At 42.4% G+C, this 14,981-nt stretch overlaps 1 protein-coding gene across 1 annotated transcript in view; it reads right to left on the bottom strand.

The window, feature by feature from the left end:
• Positions 1–1,691: 1,691 nt before the first annotated feature.
• The window catches only part of LOC114629837 (E3 ubiquitin-protein ligase SH3RF2), a gene marked incomplete at its 3' end in the record, with an annotated part of 86,722 nt that continues 73,432 nt past the window's right edge, over positions 1,692–14,981 (bottom strand). The window contains exons 5-6 of the mRNA XM_028777952.1: positions 3,212–3,303; positions 1,692–1,862 (exon numbers count right to left, since the gene is read on the bottom strand). Coding sequence (XP_028633785.1) covers positions 1,692–1,862; positions 3,212–3,303 — 263 coding nt within the window. The remainder of the gene's footprint in view (positions 1,863–3,211; positions 3,304–14,981) is intronic.

Here is a 14,981-nt window from a genome sequence, read left to right as displayed (position 1 = left end):
TCTCTCTCTCTCTCTCTCTCTCTCTCTCTCTCTCTCTCTCTCTCTCTGTCCGTCTCTCTCTCTCTCTGTGTGTGTGTATGTATGTTTGCATGTGTTATTTACTAATATTTTTCCAGGTTCAGGAAAGGTATGATATCTGACATTTAGTGAACATTAAGAGACTGGAGAGATGGCTCAGTAGTTAAAAGTTGTTGCTCTTGCAGAGGCCCAGAGTTTGGTTCCTAGTGTCCATATGGTGGTTCATAACCATTTATAATTCCAGCTCCAGGAGATCTAACGCTGTCTTATGGTCTCTGAGGGCATCAGACCTGCACACAGTACACGTACATACATTCAGGCAAAATACGCATAGAAACTAAATCTAAAGAACATGCAGTAAATGTTTAAAGAGATAAAAGCATCAGTTACACACACTTTTAGTTAGCTATTCTTCCAACAAATTCTAGGCATCTTACATCCAAAGTAATGGTTATGATGTCTTATTCCAACTTCTGTCATACACACACACACACACACACACACACACACACACACACACACACATACACACACACAAAAACCCTTTCTTGAGGTGCTTAAGGACCTCAATTTTGCCTGTACTCTTCTTAAATTGGGACCTTCTACCTGGCCAGCCAGCTGTGTAAAGGAAATTATATGTGTTAGAAAATGTAGCCTTTTTTTGAACCCAAGTCATCTAAGTCATATCCCCTCTTCTCTGCTGCCAGTCATGGCCTCTGTTTGGCTCCTGGCACACACATCACTCACATCCGTTGTTTCTCATAGGTTAAAGCAGCCTGTGTCATCAGTTTCTCCAATGCTGCAGTTCTTTCTTTTCTCACCATTATTGCTGCCCTCCTCTGGACACAGGGCCCCACCTAAAGGATGGCCTGCCAAAGTGTCTCATAGAGTTTGCCACTCTCAGGGTTTTTGACCCTCTGACATGTCACAAAGACAGGTTTGGCATGTGACAAGGGCCTCATTGTCTCGTGACTGGGCAGGTGGTGGTGGAAGTTACAACATGTTTGAGATCTGTGTGAATTTATGGGCACAGTGTGAAGAGACATGGCAAACTGTCAGTTGGTGGCATTGATTAGGTATGTCACTGGGAGAGCTGGGACAGAAGGGCTCCTTCAGGGTAACTTGTCTTTCACTTGGGCATGGCTGGACAAGCATGTGTTTGATTCTATGGAAATTTTGCCTCATACTCAAGTGTCCTGAGAACCTTTCTAAGATGCCCTGGGAAGGCATCTGATCACATTTTTCCATTAGTCTCATCAATGGTATTGTTTTGGTGTTAGATGTGATGTGGGAAATGTGGGTCTTGGCCTCAAACACAGCTCTAAGCAAGTCATTTCACTGCATATCAGTGACTTCATGTGCAGAATAATATGTGACAGGCTCTTTGGCATGGCCGAGGCATTAAATGAGGCAAAACTGAGCATTGTGGTCCACACCTGTGGTCCTAGTACCTGGGAATCTGGGGCAGGATGACTGTGAGTTTGAGGCCAACTTGTCTAAGTTCCAGGTCAGCCTATAAATATACGATGAGACCTCTGGGGGGAAAATTATAAATATTTTGTGTGTAAGTTAATGGGATGTGAAGGCAAAAGCTGTTTCTTGGCTTATACTCTGAAACAGACACTGGGTCTACAATCATCGGTTCGATGCACAGAAGGGCTCTGGAGATGTACCTGAAAACGGGGATGACATAGTCGCTTGGAAAGATGCCAGTTTGTCCAGTGACTAAGGAGACACCCCTCAGCCAGCCATCTTGGGACTTGCCCAGAACCCTGATGCCTTCGCCCTTCTTCAGGTCCAGCTCTTCAGGTCCTTGGGCCGAGTAACAGTGCAGGGCCACAAACCTAGAAACACAAGGAGCTGGTAAGGAAAGTGGAGCATGCCTGAGGAGGGCACAGAGCTGATGAAGGACTAAGGGAGCGAGTCCCTGTAGCTCACCTGCCAGCACCTAGCAACACAAATCACTAAAAGTGGAAACTTAAACACACGAAGGCAGACAGAAGTGGAGCGACCCTGCTGGAATGCTGGAGGAGGAAGCAGGCCTCCATCTCTTCACTCCATGTAGCTGGAAATTGTAGAGGGGCCAACATGGGCACTGTGACAATGGGGAACTGGCCTCCAGCAGAGAAACGGCTTGAAGGTCAGAATCAGTGGCAGAGGTGTGTGACAGTCTATCTTAGTGCCTTCTCAGTCCTGTCTGCTGTGGTTCTGAAGACAGAAAGGCTCAGGAGACCAGAGTAATGAAGCAGTCTTTGAGCTAAGAGTAGGGTTTGTTTAACTTCTGGGAACAGCCTGGGGGACAGCTGGGTGCTATAAAGTGTACATTAGGAAGTAGGAGGCAGGGGTGATTATCATTAGTATTTTTGAACGTAATGATTCCACCGATGACTGGTGGGTGGAGGGGAATTGCTTTGTGTCATACAAAAACGAGTGAGAAGAAAGACGCTATTCTAAAGTTCACCCAGGAATCAGGTAGGTGGCATCCAGGTATGAGTCATGGTAGTGAGGACAACAGGGAACAGTGAGGCTAAGCTGTGAGAAGAGCTGCCTCATGAAAGTCACTGAAGGAAGAACTTAATTGCCGTGCTGGATTTGGGGTCACCTCAGCCTGGCATGTCCAAGCTTATGGCATTGTGACATGAGGTTGCCATCTTCAAAATTTATGCCCCACAACTGTATAATTGAGCTTACGATAAACATAACGAAAGCAAAATAGATCTAGTAATGTTTTAAGTTAGCTTATGATTTTGTGTTGGGCTGCATCCTTGACTACGTTTGGTCTCATGTAGTGTGTAGGCTGCAGGTGGGACATGCCCAGTAGTCCTCAGAGATCCTAAGGACTGTGAGAGATCCTAAGGACTGTAAGAGATCCTAAACTCTTTATCAAAGTGGTTCTTATATGCAAGTGCTTTTTCTTACCCCAATCCTGAATGTATGCATGTGTGTGTGTATCTTTACTGACGATATAGCAAGTCAATATTCAACTATGACCCAATATTTTAAACCTGAAGTGAGACAATACCCAATCTCCTAGCAATGTTGTGCTTTCTAATCTGTGTTTTTCTCATCTGCACTCACTACCATTGGTGGAAGAGAAGGAAGGGGCGTTGTTGGCTGTTTGGATGTAATGAGTTGGGCATGGAGACTAGGTGGCAGGGGAGGGTGCTGGGTTGGCTCTGAGCTTTTTACTCACATGTTAGTTGAGAGGTGTTGCTGGGAACTGGGCACACTGACCACGGCTGTGGAATGTCCTGGAGAGGCAGGTGCAGGGTGAGAAGTGCTGACCTATACCGGCAGAGGAGACAGCCAAGAAGAACCAGTGAGCACCACAAGCCAGGTGCATGAACAAGACCCAGAGCTACTTGACACAGCTGAAAACCAACATCTATGCCCAGCACCGCCCACCCCTCGCCATTTCTCTGGTTTGTGGCCTTGGGCAGAGTGAGGTGGAGCAGATATAATATGATCTGGTACACAGGTAGTGTACCACGGCTGGGTTCCCATAGGAGTGTAGCAGAGTATGGCAGGCAGGCTGTCAATGTAGAGCCAGCAGGACTGTGAACTTCTTCTGGCCCACCCTACCTAGGTCTTATCTATGTGGGAAAACCTGTGTGTGGAAAATTGTAAGACAACTAACAGGGACTCAGGACTTAGCTCCCCTGCACACTTTATAAGTGCCTTATAAGTATCAACAAATTTAGTTCTTATCAAAGGTAGTTTATTAATGAAAGGGGACACTGTGGGGGACAAGAGTTATTAACTAGGAAAAACAGTTTAAAATTAAGTCTAGGATATGAGTCCACCTGCTCATTAACTACTGATAGTATTAAAACACATACATACATACATACATACATACATACATACAGACACACACACACATCTTAGCGGGATATTCAATAACTTACAGAACATGAATCTGAATCCCTTTCATTTCTCTCAGATAAAAACACAATAGCAATGATAGAAGCCTCTGAACTCTGCCTACTTTCCTAGGAAAAAAGTTACGCTATAATCTATTATCAATCTATCTATCTATCTATCTATCTATCTATCTATCTATCTATCATCTATCCTTTATCAATCCCCCCTCTCTCTTCACCCCCATGTGTGTATGTGTATATGTGGAGGTCAGTTCTATTTGCCATAATAGGTCCTGGGAATAGAATTCAAAACTCACATCCTCAGGTTTGGCAGCAAGCATCTTTTCCTGCTGAGCTATCTCATCAGACTTTATCTTGTTTTTCCTCCCCCACTTCTTTCTTTTTTGAGTCAGGATCTCTCATTGGGACTGGGATCTTGCTGATCATGCTAGGCTGGCCAGCCAGTGAACCATCTCTGGGTTTGCAGGTCCATACCACTCCATCTGAGTCTTTTATCTGGATTCCGGGGATTGCATTGAAGTCTCCTCATTTGTGTGGTAAGCATTTTAAAGGCTGAGCTACCTTAGAATATTTCCCTGCTTCCCTTTTTAGCCTTGCTTTCTGTCTTAGCAATAAAAACCCATTGTTGCAATGAAACCCCATGAACAAACATCACGTTGGTGAGGAGAGTGTTGATGTGACTTATGCTTTCACATCACTGCTTATCATTGAAGGAAGTCAGGACAGGAGCTCAAACAAGGTAGGAACCTGGAGGAAGGAGCTGATGCATAGGTCATGCGGGGTGCTGCTTGCTAGCTTATTCCCTAGTTCAGCCTGCTTTCTTATAGAACCCAGGATCACCAGTCCAGGAATAGAACCACCCACAATGATGGGGTAGGCCCTAGCCCATAAATCACTAATTAAGAAAATGCCCTATAGGCTTGCTTACAGCCCTCATCATATGGAGGTCTCTTTTGTGCTTGTTTGTTTTGTTTTTAGAGATACATGTTCACTACCTTTGGTTATTATACAGTGCATGTAAGTAAAAAGTTATTGTAATGTACCCTATAAAAACTCAGCCAAATATATCCCCCCCACCAAAAAAAAGTACCACAATATAATATATTCTGGCTCACTACATACCATACACTAGTCTCTGTCTGTCTGTCCATCAGTCTGTCCCTCTCTCCAACTCTCTCCTGTTAAAGAGTACACTGGCCTAGTTGGGTGGGTTAAGCCAGGCAGGAATGAAGCACATCCCCTTGTGCTTCATGTTTCAGCTTCATTCATTTTAGATTGTGTGTGTGTGTTTGCATGTGTGTGCGCATGTGCATGTGTCATACATATGTGCATGTGTCTGAGGAGACTAAAGGAACATGTGGGAACCCTCTGGAGATGGTGGCTATGGGTTCTCCATAAGAACATCGAAAGTTCTTAACCACTGAGCTATCTATCTACTTAGTGCAAGCATTGTCTTGAGGTTTCCTCATCTCAAATGACTTTAGCTTGTGTCAAGTTAACATGAAACTATCCAACCCAATCGACCTCTTGTCAACTTGACACACAAGCACATCACTGTCAAGCCACAACTTTCCCTTTTTACTTCATCCCCAAGATGAGACATTATATATCAGAACCACCACATAAAACGTTTTACAAACTTAAAAAGTCTCACTGTCTTTACAATTTTGTTTTTGTTTGTTTTTCGAGACAGGGTTTCTCTGTGTAGCCCTGGCTGTCCTGGAACTCACTCTGTAGACCAGGCTGGCCTCAAACTCAGAAATCCACCTGCCTCTGCCTCCCAAGTGCTGGGATTAAAGGCGTGTGCCACCACTGCCTGGAGTCTTTACAATTTCAAACACTTTAAATTCATTCTGCTTAAAACATTCAAAGTCTCTTATAAAGCCTAAAATCTCTTTCAAAATTTAGTCTCTCAGGTGCAGGATACTGTAAAATCAAAAATAAGTTAAACACACTCTTACTTTAAGAGAGAAATACCAGGACACAGTCACAGTTAGATGAAAGCAATGCCCAGTATCTGGGTTCCCACTAAAAGCTTGAGTCTCTTCTCTAGCTCCAGCCTCTGTATCACACACGGCTTGTCTTCTAAGCTTGGGTAGGATGTACTTCCCACTGCTGCTCCTGTTCTTGGTGGTCATTCCATGGCAGTGACATCTCCAAAATGCTGGGGTCTTCTGCTGCAACTGGGCAGCACTTTAACCAATGGGCTCTCTTCATGGTAATTAAATCTCAGCTTTTTTGTATGGCCCTTTCAATCCTGGGCTGTCAACTGCAACTGAGGCTGCATCTTCATCAATGGCCTCTCCTGGCCTCTCATAGCACCAAGACTTAGCTGCTTTCCATGAACCTTTCACGCCTTCAAAATAGTACCACCTGAATGACTCTTACACTACCAAGTCTGGCAACCAGCTTGAGGTACAACACAGCTTCTATGTGCTGACTTTCAGGAAACACTTCCCAGAAGAATTCCCCTAGTGATGATGGTCTTTCCTTAATCATTACTAATTTCTCAGCTTCAGCTGACCAGCATCAAGTATCCCAGTAAAACAGAGATGATTTAGTGGTTCTGCTCTCCTGTTAACTGGGGCTTATTCTTCAGCCCCGGCTGAGCAGAACCACAGATCTTCACACAAAAGGCTCTATTAGAATCTTTGCTTCCCTTTGGAACTTCATAAACCAGGCTGCCATCATCTGCATGCTCTCCACATTTTTATCTTCCAAGCTCCTACAGAACATCCCACTGAGCTCTCAACACTCAATGGCTCTCTAGCCCAAAGTTCCAAGATCCTTCCACAATCTTCCTGAAAACCTTGTCAAATCTGTCACAGCAATACCCTATAGCCCTGGCATAGACTTCTGTCTTAGGGTCTTATTGCTGTGAAGAGATGCTGTGACCATGGCAACTCTTAGAAAGAAAACATTCAATTGGAGCTGGCTTACAAGTCAGAGTCTAGTTCATTATCATTATGTTGGGAGCCATGGTGGTACTCAGGCAGAAATGGTACTGAAGAGGTAATAGAGTTCTACATCCAGATCCGCTGGCAGCTAGAAGAGAGCAATAACTGGGTCTGGTTTAGGCATATAGAACACTAAAGTCCACCCCAGGTGACACACTTCCTCCAACAAAGCCACACCTTCTTGAACAAGGCTACACTTCCCAATGCCATGACCTAAGTGTTCAAACATGAGTCTATGGGAACCATTCTCACTCAAACCAGCTTTCCCTACTCCTGCTCTCATCTCTGCTGTGTGGTCTTTTTGGCCATGCTGTTTCTGTCATTTATTTCTCACATCTTCTTACTTCTATTTTCTATAAAAAAATCTAAATCATAAATAATTACATACACAGCAAGTGTAATTTTATGCATCACTTATGTAGTAGTATAAGTGATGCGTGTTGTATCTATACCAGTAAACTCAGAATATAAGTAGTAATAGAATATTGTGCAGCTCTCTGCATCTTCCTCAATAACCAACCACATGGCTTCCCTTCCTCTAGAGCAACAAAATAATTTAATGGTTGGGAGTTGTGGTGGTTTGGAGATGCTTGGCCCATGGGAAGTGGTACTATTTATTAGGAGGTCTAGCCTTGTTGGGATAGGTGTGACCTTGTTGGAGGAAGTGTGTCACTGTATAGGCGGACCATGGAGGGCTCCTATGCTCAAGCTCCACCCAGTGTGGAAATGAGAACCTCCTTCTGGCTGCCTTCTGATCAAGGTGTAGAGTTCTCAGCTCCTCCAGCACCAAGTCTCCCTACATGATAACATGCTTCTCACTATGATGGACTGAACCTCTGAAACTGTAAGCCAGCTCCAGTTAAATGTCCTTATAAGAGTTGCCTTGGTCATGGTGTCTCTTCGCAGCAATGGACACCTAACTAAGGGGTCCCTACATCATAAGGAACTGTATGAAAGTGTCACAACATTAGGAATGTTGAGAACCACTGGTCTAATCATTGTGCTAAAATGTGTGCTAGTCATCCCAGGGCTTTTTGTGTGGTTTCTTCCACTCTGTGCTTTCATAAGAAAGCACATGGGGCCAGAGAGATGGCTCAACGGTTAAGAGCTCTGACTGCTCTTCCAGAGGTCCTGAGTTCAAATCCCAGAAACCACATGGTGGCTCACAACTGGGATCTGGTTGAAGAGAGTGACAGTGTACTCCCTTATAGAAAATAAATAAAGCTTAAAAAAAAAGAAAAGAAAGCACATACAGTAAGCATATTCAGTGACATGGAGTTTTGCTGGGTATTTGTGGTTTCTGTCTCCTATTTCATGGCAGGAGTATACCACCAAGGGACTAGTCTGTCGCTTATCTGTCATTTGGGTGGCTTTTAGTTTGGGGCTGTTATGAACAGTGTTGGTATGAACATTCCTGTACATGTCCCCTGTGCCCATGTACAAGAGTTTCTCCAGGATATACACCTAGGAATGGAATTGATGGGCCGTAGGGTACGAACCTGTTCAGTTTTATTAGGTAATAACAAAGTGTTTCCCAGTGTGGCTGTAACAATTTACAAGTCTGCCAGCAACAAATGACAATTCCTGTTATTTTAGAGTCTTGCCAGCATGAGGTAACATGCTCTTTAATATCTGTTCATGTGGTGTATGAAACGCTAACTCATTGTGGCTTTACATTCATGCCTGTGGATGCCAACGGATTTGAGCTTATCCTTTTTCCCTATTTTCAAATGTTTACTGACCATTCTTAGTGCATGAAATGCCTGTTCCAGATCCTCTGTTATCCTAAAGTCCTTGGGTTATTTATTATTTTCTCATTAAGTTGTGGAATTATTATTTTTAGATATAAATTCCTTGTAGCATATATATATATATGTATATATATATATGTAATTCTGTGAGATCTTTTGATGGACAAAATTAATTATATAATATATTCCCACACAGCACTTTTGAAAAATCTTAGCTAAAATGTCTTTTAATCTCAAGATTGTGAGGTGTGCTTCTATGTTGCCTTTTGAAAGCTTCACAGTTTCACCTTTCGTATATACGTTCCTTAGTCCACATGGAATTGATTTTTGACGAGGGAGGAATCCAATTTCATCCTTTCCCCACACAGATACCCAATTAGCCCGTGTCATAGCTCATTCTTCCCATGTGACCTGTGGAGATTTTTGCCATAAATCACATCTCCACACTGTCTGTTTCCAGGTTTTCTAGCATGTTCCATTGGTTTAAAAGAAGCTGGAGCTAAGTACGAGCCAAGTTAGTGACTGCTGTTTTAACTTAAGATGAGTGATATCTGATCAGTGAGCAAGTCACTCCGAATAAACCTCACCCTCTCACTTTAGAAGTCATTTGGCCCCTGGCTTTTTAATGTTGTGTTTGAACATTAGAATTACCTTTTGCATTTCATAAAAACAAACTCTAGAGCTGTTGAATTTGGGGGTACATTTTGGGGGAGGTTAACAACTTTAAGATATTGAAATGTGGGTGTGGTGAGATTGGAGGAATATGACTGAAGGCCAGCTCTGGCCTTTCACCTCCTATCTCCTCTTCCCAGAGGCAGAGCTCATTCTTCCCTTCGACAGTTTGCCATAAATCAGGTCTCCACACTGTCTTGGTTCTAAGGTTTCTGGCATATTACATTGACTTAAAAGAAACCAGAGCTAAGTCTCGTTCCTTCTTTCCTTCTTCCCTCCCTCCCTCCCTCCCTCCCTCCCTCCCTCCCTCCCTCCCTCCCTCCCTCCCTCCTTTCCTTCCTATTGTACTTCCCTGTTGCTCTGGATGGCCTGGAATGGGAATCATGCTGACCACCTGCTTCAGCTGCCTCAGTGATAACGCCTGTGGGCTACCACACCTGGGTCAGACACCATTTAAAGAGAGATACTGAGTTTTCCTGTCTAAAAGCCTGAGACATTTCACCATCTATTTTGTCTTTTTTTTTTTTTATCTTAAGAACTGCAGAAAACTTGACACAACAGTGCCTGTCCTTAATTCCAGCATTGGGAAAGCAGAGACAAGAGGATCAGAAGTTCAAGGTCACATTCTACAACATACCACATTCAAGGCCAACCTGAGCTACATGAAAGCCCATATCAGATAAAAAGAAATTACACTATAAAGCCTGTAACTTTACTTTGCACCCAGTTCTTGGGAGGCTGAGGCAGGAGGACTGCCATTTGAGAGCAACCTAGGTTACATGGTGAGTTCCAAGTCAGCCTGAGGTAAAGAGTTAGACACCGAAAACCATAAATAAATAAATATAAATAAATAGATAAATAAATAGTAAAAGAAAATTACCTTCTTCATTTTCTTTTTGGTATATAGACATGCAGCTATGTTCACAAATGCTGTTTTGATACTAGTAACCTTGATAACAGCATATCTGTTCTCAGTGTATTATTCTGTATTCTTTTGCATTTTCTATATAGACAATAATATAGTATTCATTTAATGACTCTTTTCTTCAAATATTCAATCTTTACTTCTACTTGCTTAGTCTATTGGCCAGGCCTCTAGGCAGGGTTAACCAGAAATATGGCAGGGTCTCGTTCTAACCTTCAAGGGCCCAGCATTTCACCATTAAGCAAGATGTTTGCTGTAGGTTTAGACAGATCCCTTTCACTGAATTGTATTAAGGTTTTTATTCCTCGCTTGATAAAATTTCTAATGTATAATAGATATAGAATTCGATGAAATATTTCCATATGTATTATTTTTCCACACTATATTTCCTCTATATGCTTTAGGATGTTACATAGGCTTTTTTCTTTAACTACTTAACATGATTTATTAGTGTAATTACTTTTTTTCCTTTTTGTTTATTTTTATTTTATATGTATGGTAGTCTTGGCCATGTATCTATGCATCATCTGCATACTGTTCCCTCAGGGGTCAGGAGAGGGCATCAGTTACTATGGAACTGAAGTTACAGACAGATGGTAGCTACTATGTAGGTGCTGGGGATTGAACTCAGATCCTCAGTAAGTCATTGTTCCAATCCTGTGTTTTTATTTTTTATTTGTAATATAAAGAATAACCTAGGCTCCATTAAATACGCAGAGCTTTTCTTTTCCTTTCCTTTCCCTTTCCTTCCCTTCCCTTCCCTTCCCTTCCCTTCCCTTCCCTTCCCTTCCCTTCCCTTCCCTTCCCTTCCCTTCCCTTCCTTTTCTTTTCTTTTCTTTTCTTTTCTTTTCTTTTCTTTTCTTTTCTTTTCTTTTCTTTCCTTTTCATGTTTGGAAGAGTTTAAACACTATCTCCTCAAAGTTGTGAAAGCACTTAAATAGACACCTCTCTGGGTTTTTGTTTGTTTTGTTTTTGTATGTGTTTTTTTTTTTTAAATTCAATTACCTTCCTTCCTGTCCATCCTTCTTTCTTTTCTCTCTGAAAGGATCTGGCTATGTAGTCCTGGCTGGCCTCAAGCTTAAGATACCCTCTCCTGTGTGCTGACTCATTTGGTCAGGTATACTCCACCCTTTGCCTTTGTTTTTCTTAGGCTTTTCTCAGCCATGTTTCTACTGCCTTTAAAACAAGATTTGTGTCTCAGGATAGAGAGAGTGGCTACTATAGTACATTTGAAAGACAAAGGCATATTGTTCCTTAATTATAATCTTTGTCCATTTATTTATCTATTTAATTCATTCACTCACTCATTCATTCATTCATTTATTCATTTATGTATTTATTTGTTGTCTTTGAGATAGGATTTCTCTGTGCATTTCCAGCTGACCTGGACCTTGCTCTGTAGACCAGGCTAGCCTTGAACCCAGACGTCTGCCTGCCTCTGCTTTCTGAGTGTTGGGGTTACAGGTGTGTGCCACTGTCGTCTGGCCCATTGTCTACTTAAAGTATTATGATTTATAATGTAACCACATTTCATTAAGCAATGTACCTGCTATGTCTATTTTTAGTTCCCCTACTGGTATTTATTTACCAAATATTATTGCTAAGGATCTGTGAAGTCATGAGGATTTATGACAGGGTTATTATTCTCACACATAGGGTAGACTATGTGCTAATATGCCATCTTCCTGCAGCAGGATCTTGTCTTCACATTTTCCAGACAGACCAATCTGAAGATGTGATGTGTCAGAACATCTAGGGAACCCCATGATTCACCCACCCCTGACCCAAACAAAAGTACCCTGTGTTCTGAGAAAGTAGCTTTTGTGTTAGAAAGAGTGGTGTCGAAGTACATATTTCCAACGGAGAGCTGGATGGACATGAGACTACAACATTGTTTTCTTAAAAACTGGTTTTGAGTTCAGATCCCTAGGGAATGAGACTTTTCTGTTACTCTTTTACCATGTAACCCCAGGCAAGTGGATCTGTTTGTCCCTGAATTCTTCCATTCGACTTGGTGTACATTAATAGATTTTTCTGTGATGACTTGTCAAGAGTTCATAAGTCTTAGAGTCTCACTTCAGGAGAGATAGTTGGGAGGCAAACTAATGTTAGCTAAAAAGAAAAGTTAATTGAAAAAGTTGTTTTGGAGAAATTCAGAGAGCCCAGAAAATCCTTTGACAGTACCAACTCCATCTTTGTCATCTTTACAAAACTGACTATTTACATTGTATCTATTGACTCAGGAAAAAAAAAACACTTCTCTAAAGTTATTAGAAGAACAAAGGAGATGATTTTTAGGAAGAAAAGAAATCAGGTATGGTAGTGCATGCCTGTAATCCAGCACACGGGAGGTGAGGCAGGAGGAGTGTGATTTTTGAAGCATCCCTGTACTACATAGCAAGATGTTTTCCCTCACCCCTGACCCCATCCCCCCAAAAAACAAAAACAAACAAACAAACAAACAAACAAACCAGAGCTCCCTACATTATCGAATCAGTTGTCCCTGTTCCCTTGGGGGCAATTGAGTTCCCTCAGTAAAAGTAAGCTCATAGACTTTGAAATCATAGACATAGCTTTCCCGTGGTAATCTGAAACTGCCTGATACCTTCTTGGTGTCAGGACAGCTTTCCTCTTTGAATTATTTAATGGGAGACCATAAGAAAAACACCCCATACTTGGGCAGAGACCTTGGTTGGTCATGAAATCTTTCCATCTTTTGAAACTAATAGAGAGCTTGGCACCAAGGCCCATCAGCTTGTCTAGAGACAAGCCTGGGGTATACATATGGAAGGACTTTTAGCATTTTCTCCAAAGCTGCCTCTTAAAGTCTCTTTTTGAATGCGCGAGGCTGGTTTTATGCGACTCTGAAGTGTAGGAAAAGCCCGTTCTTCACATTTCTAACTGGGTTTAAGCAGCTTGAATTGGCTATTCCACAGGCCCACAGTCTCTGCCTCAATGGTCCAGCCTGTGGCAATTCTGCAGGTAAATTTCTGCTGTCTTTTTTTCTGTCACTGAGATTAGTACAAAAGCTCAGAGCCCAAGGCTCTTTGGACAAGGGCTACTTCTCACCTTCCAGAGTTCTTCTGTAACAGATAGGAATAAGGACAGCCTGAGACATTTCAGCCTCAGACCATCTGTTTCCAAACGTGAAAGTTCTAACCTCACTGTGCTAAAAAGGCATGAGAATGTGGATCTGATTAAAGAGGAGGAAATCTAGAGAACTGATATGTAGCTTTGCTGGTTTTTTTCTCCATCTCTTAGAGCATACCTGAGCATTCCACAAATGTCCACTGAGTTATTCTAAGAAGACTTGTGTCTAAACCACCTGGGTTTAGATGGTTTCTCTTACCAAGTCATTTTGTCTTGTATCAGCATTATTACCAGATGATTGAGGTGCATTGGAAGTTAGGTAGGGTCCCTTTTTGTTTTTATTTTTTTTTCCTCGGTATTCTCTGACTAGACTTCCCCTACCCCAGTGGATGATTTCCATGAGGTATTATGTCCCTCAATGGTGGATGGACCTGGTCTGGTACTCAGGATTCAGACAGATAGACATATGATAATATATGGCATCACTTGGACATGTCTGACCCCTTCCAGGCAGCAAGTGCTCTGAGTGTCTGAGTTCTAGGTGCGGTCATTTGTGAATGAAAAGGGTTTGAAAAGAAAGGCCCCATTCCCTTGTTTTAAGGGGTCTGTGAAAGGCTGAGATAAAATGAGAGGAGCCAAAACAGATTTCTGAGAATGCACCTGCCACAAGAGCATAGAGGTCACACATTCCTAATTTATTTTCTCATGTTATAGTAAACCAAAAGACCAATTGCTATATGTGTGTGTGCACACGTATATGCATGTTTGTATGGGTACCCCTGGGTGTGCATACCTGTTCTTGTGGAGGCCTGAGGTCAAACTGGGATGTTATATCTCAGAAATCATCCCTGGCCTCTCTTTTAGATAGGTTCTCTGTGACATGAATCTGGTCCAATAGGCTAAGCTGACTGGCCAGGGACCCACTTGTCTGTCCTCTTCTGGTCTTCCAAACTATGCATTACTATATCTTCCTCATTCACATTTTGCTGACAAGATTGCTAAGCAAACACATATTACAGTAATTTGCCAAGGGCCACAGGGCTGGGTAGTTGGCAGAGGTAGAATCTGAACTTGAACGGTCTGATACAGAGTCCATTCTTTCAGTCCCACTTTTGATGTCTGAGGCAGCATGTGTATTTTGGAGGTAGGATCAAGGGTGCCAGTGATAGGGCTGGAGGGTTCTTGGAGGACAGGCAACACTGAGGGCTAGAACCATAGGCAACTCATTAGCTCTCAGTTCCTTATTTGTGAGGCTGAGCTAGGACAGGTTTTCCCAGTTTCAGAGAGACCTACAAAGGCACCTGAGAAACTTCCCAGCCATCTCTCCCCTGTAAGTTTTATGAGTGGATTTCACAAGGCAGAGGGAACAGAGCAGAGCCTAAGGGAGAGTGGTGGCAGCCTTTCAGTTTTTCATACACAATGCTTACTGGTCAAAGCAGATGCTACCATGCCCAGTGCCACTTTGCTCCTAGTCAATGGCCAGGTTAGATGGTCAACCCTGTCTAATAGTCAAACACTATTTTTAAGAGTTGTGGCTGAGGGCCTTTGGCTTTTATAAATTATACGAGTCTTGAAAAACCCAAGACCCCTGGCTTTATTATTTTTAAAGGGTTTATTATTTAAGCCATTTCTTTCTTTCTCTCTCTCTCTCTCTCTCTCTCTCTCTCTCTCTCTCTCTCTCTCT

Source organism: Grammomys surdaster, unplaced genomic scaffold, assembly GCF_004785775.1.
Source record: "Grammomys surdaster isolate TR1022 unplaced genomic scaffold, NIH_TR_1.0 317, whole genome shotgun sequence".
Taxonomy (NCBI): domain Eukaryota; kingdom Metazoa; phylum Chordata; class Mammalia; order Rodentia; family Muridae; genus Grammomys; species Grammomys surdaster.
Note: the sequence above shows the minus strand (reverse complement) of the source record. Positions and strands in the feature narration are given on the sequence as shown.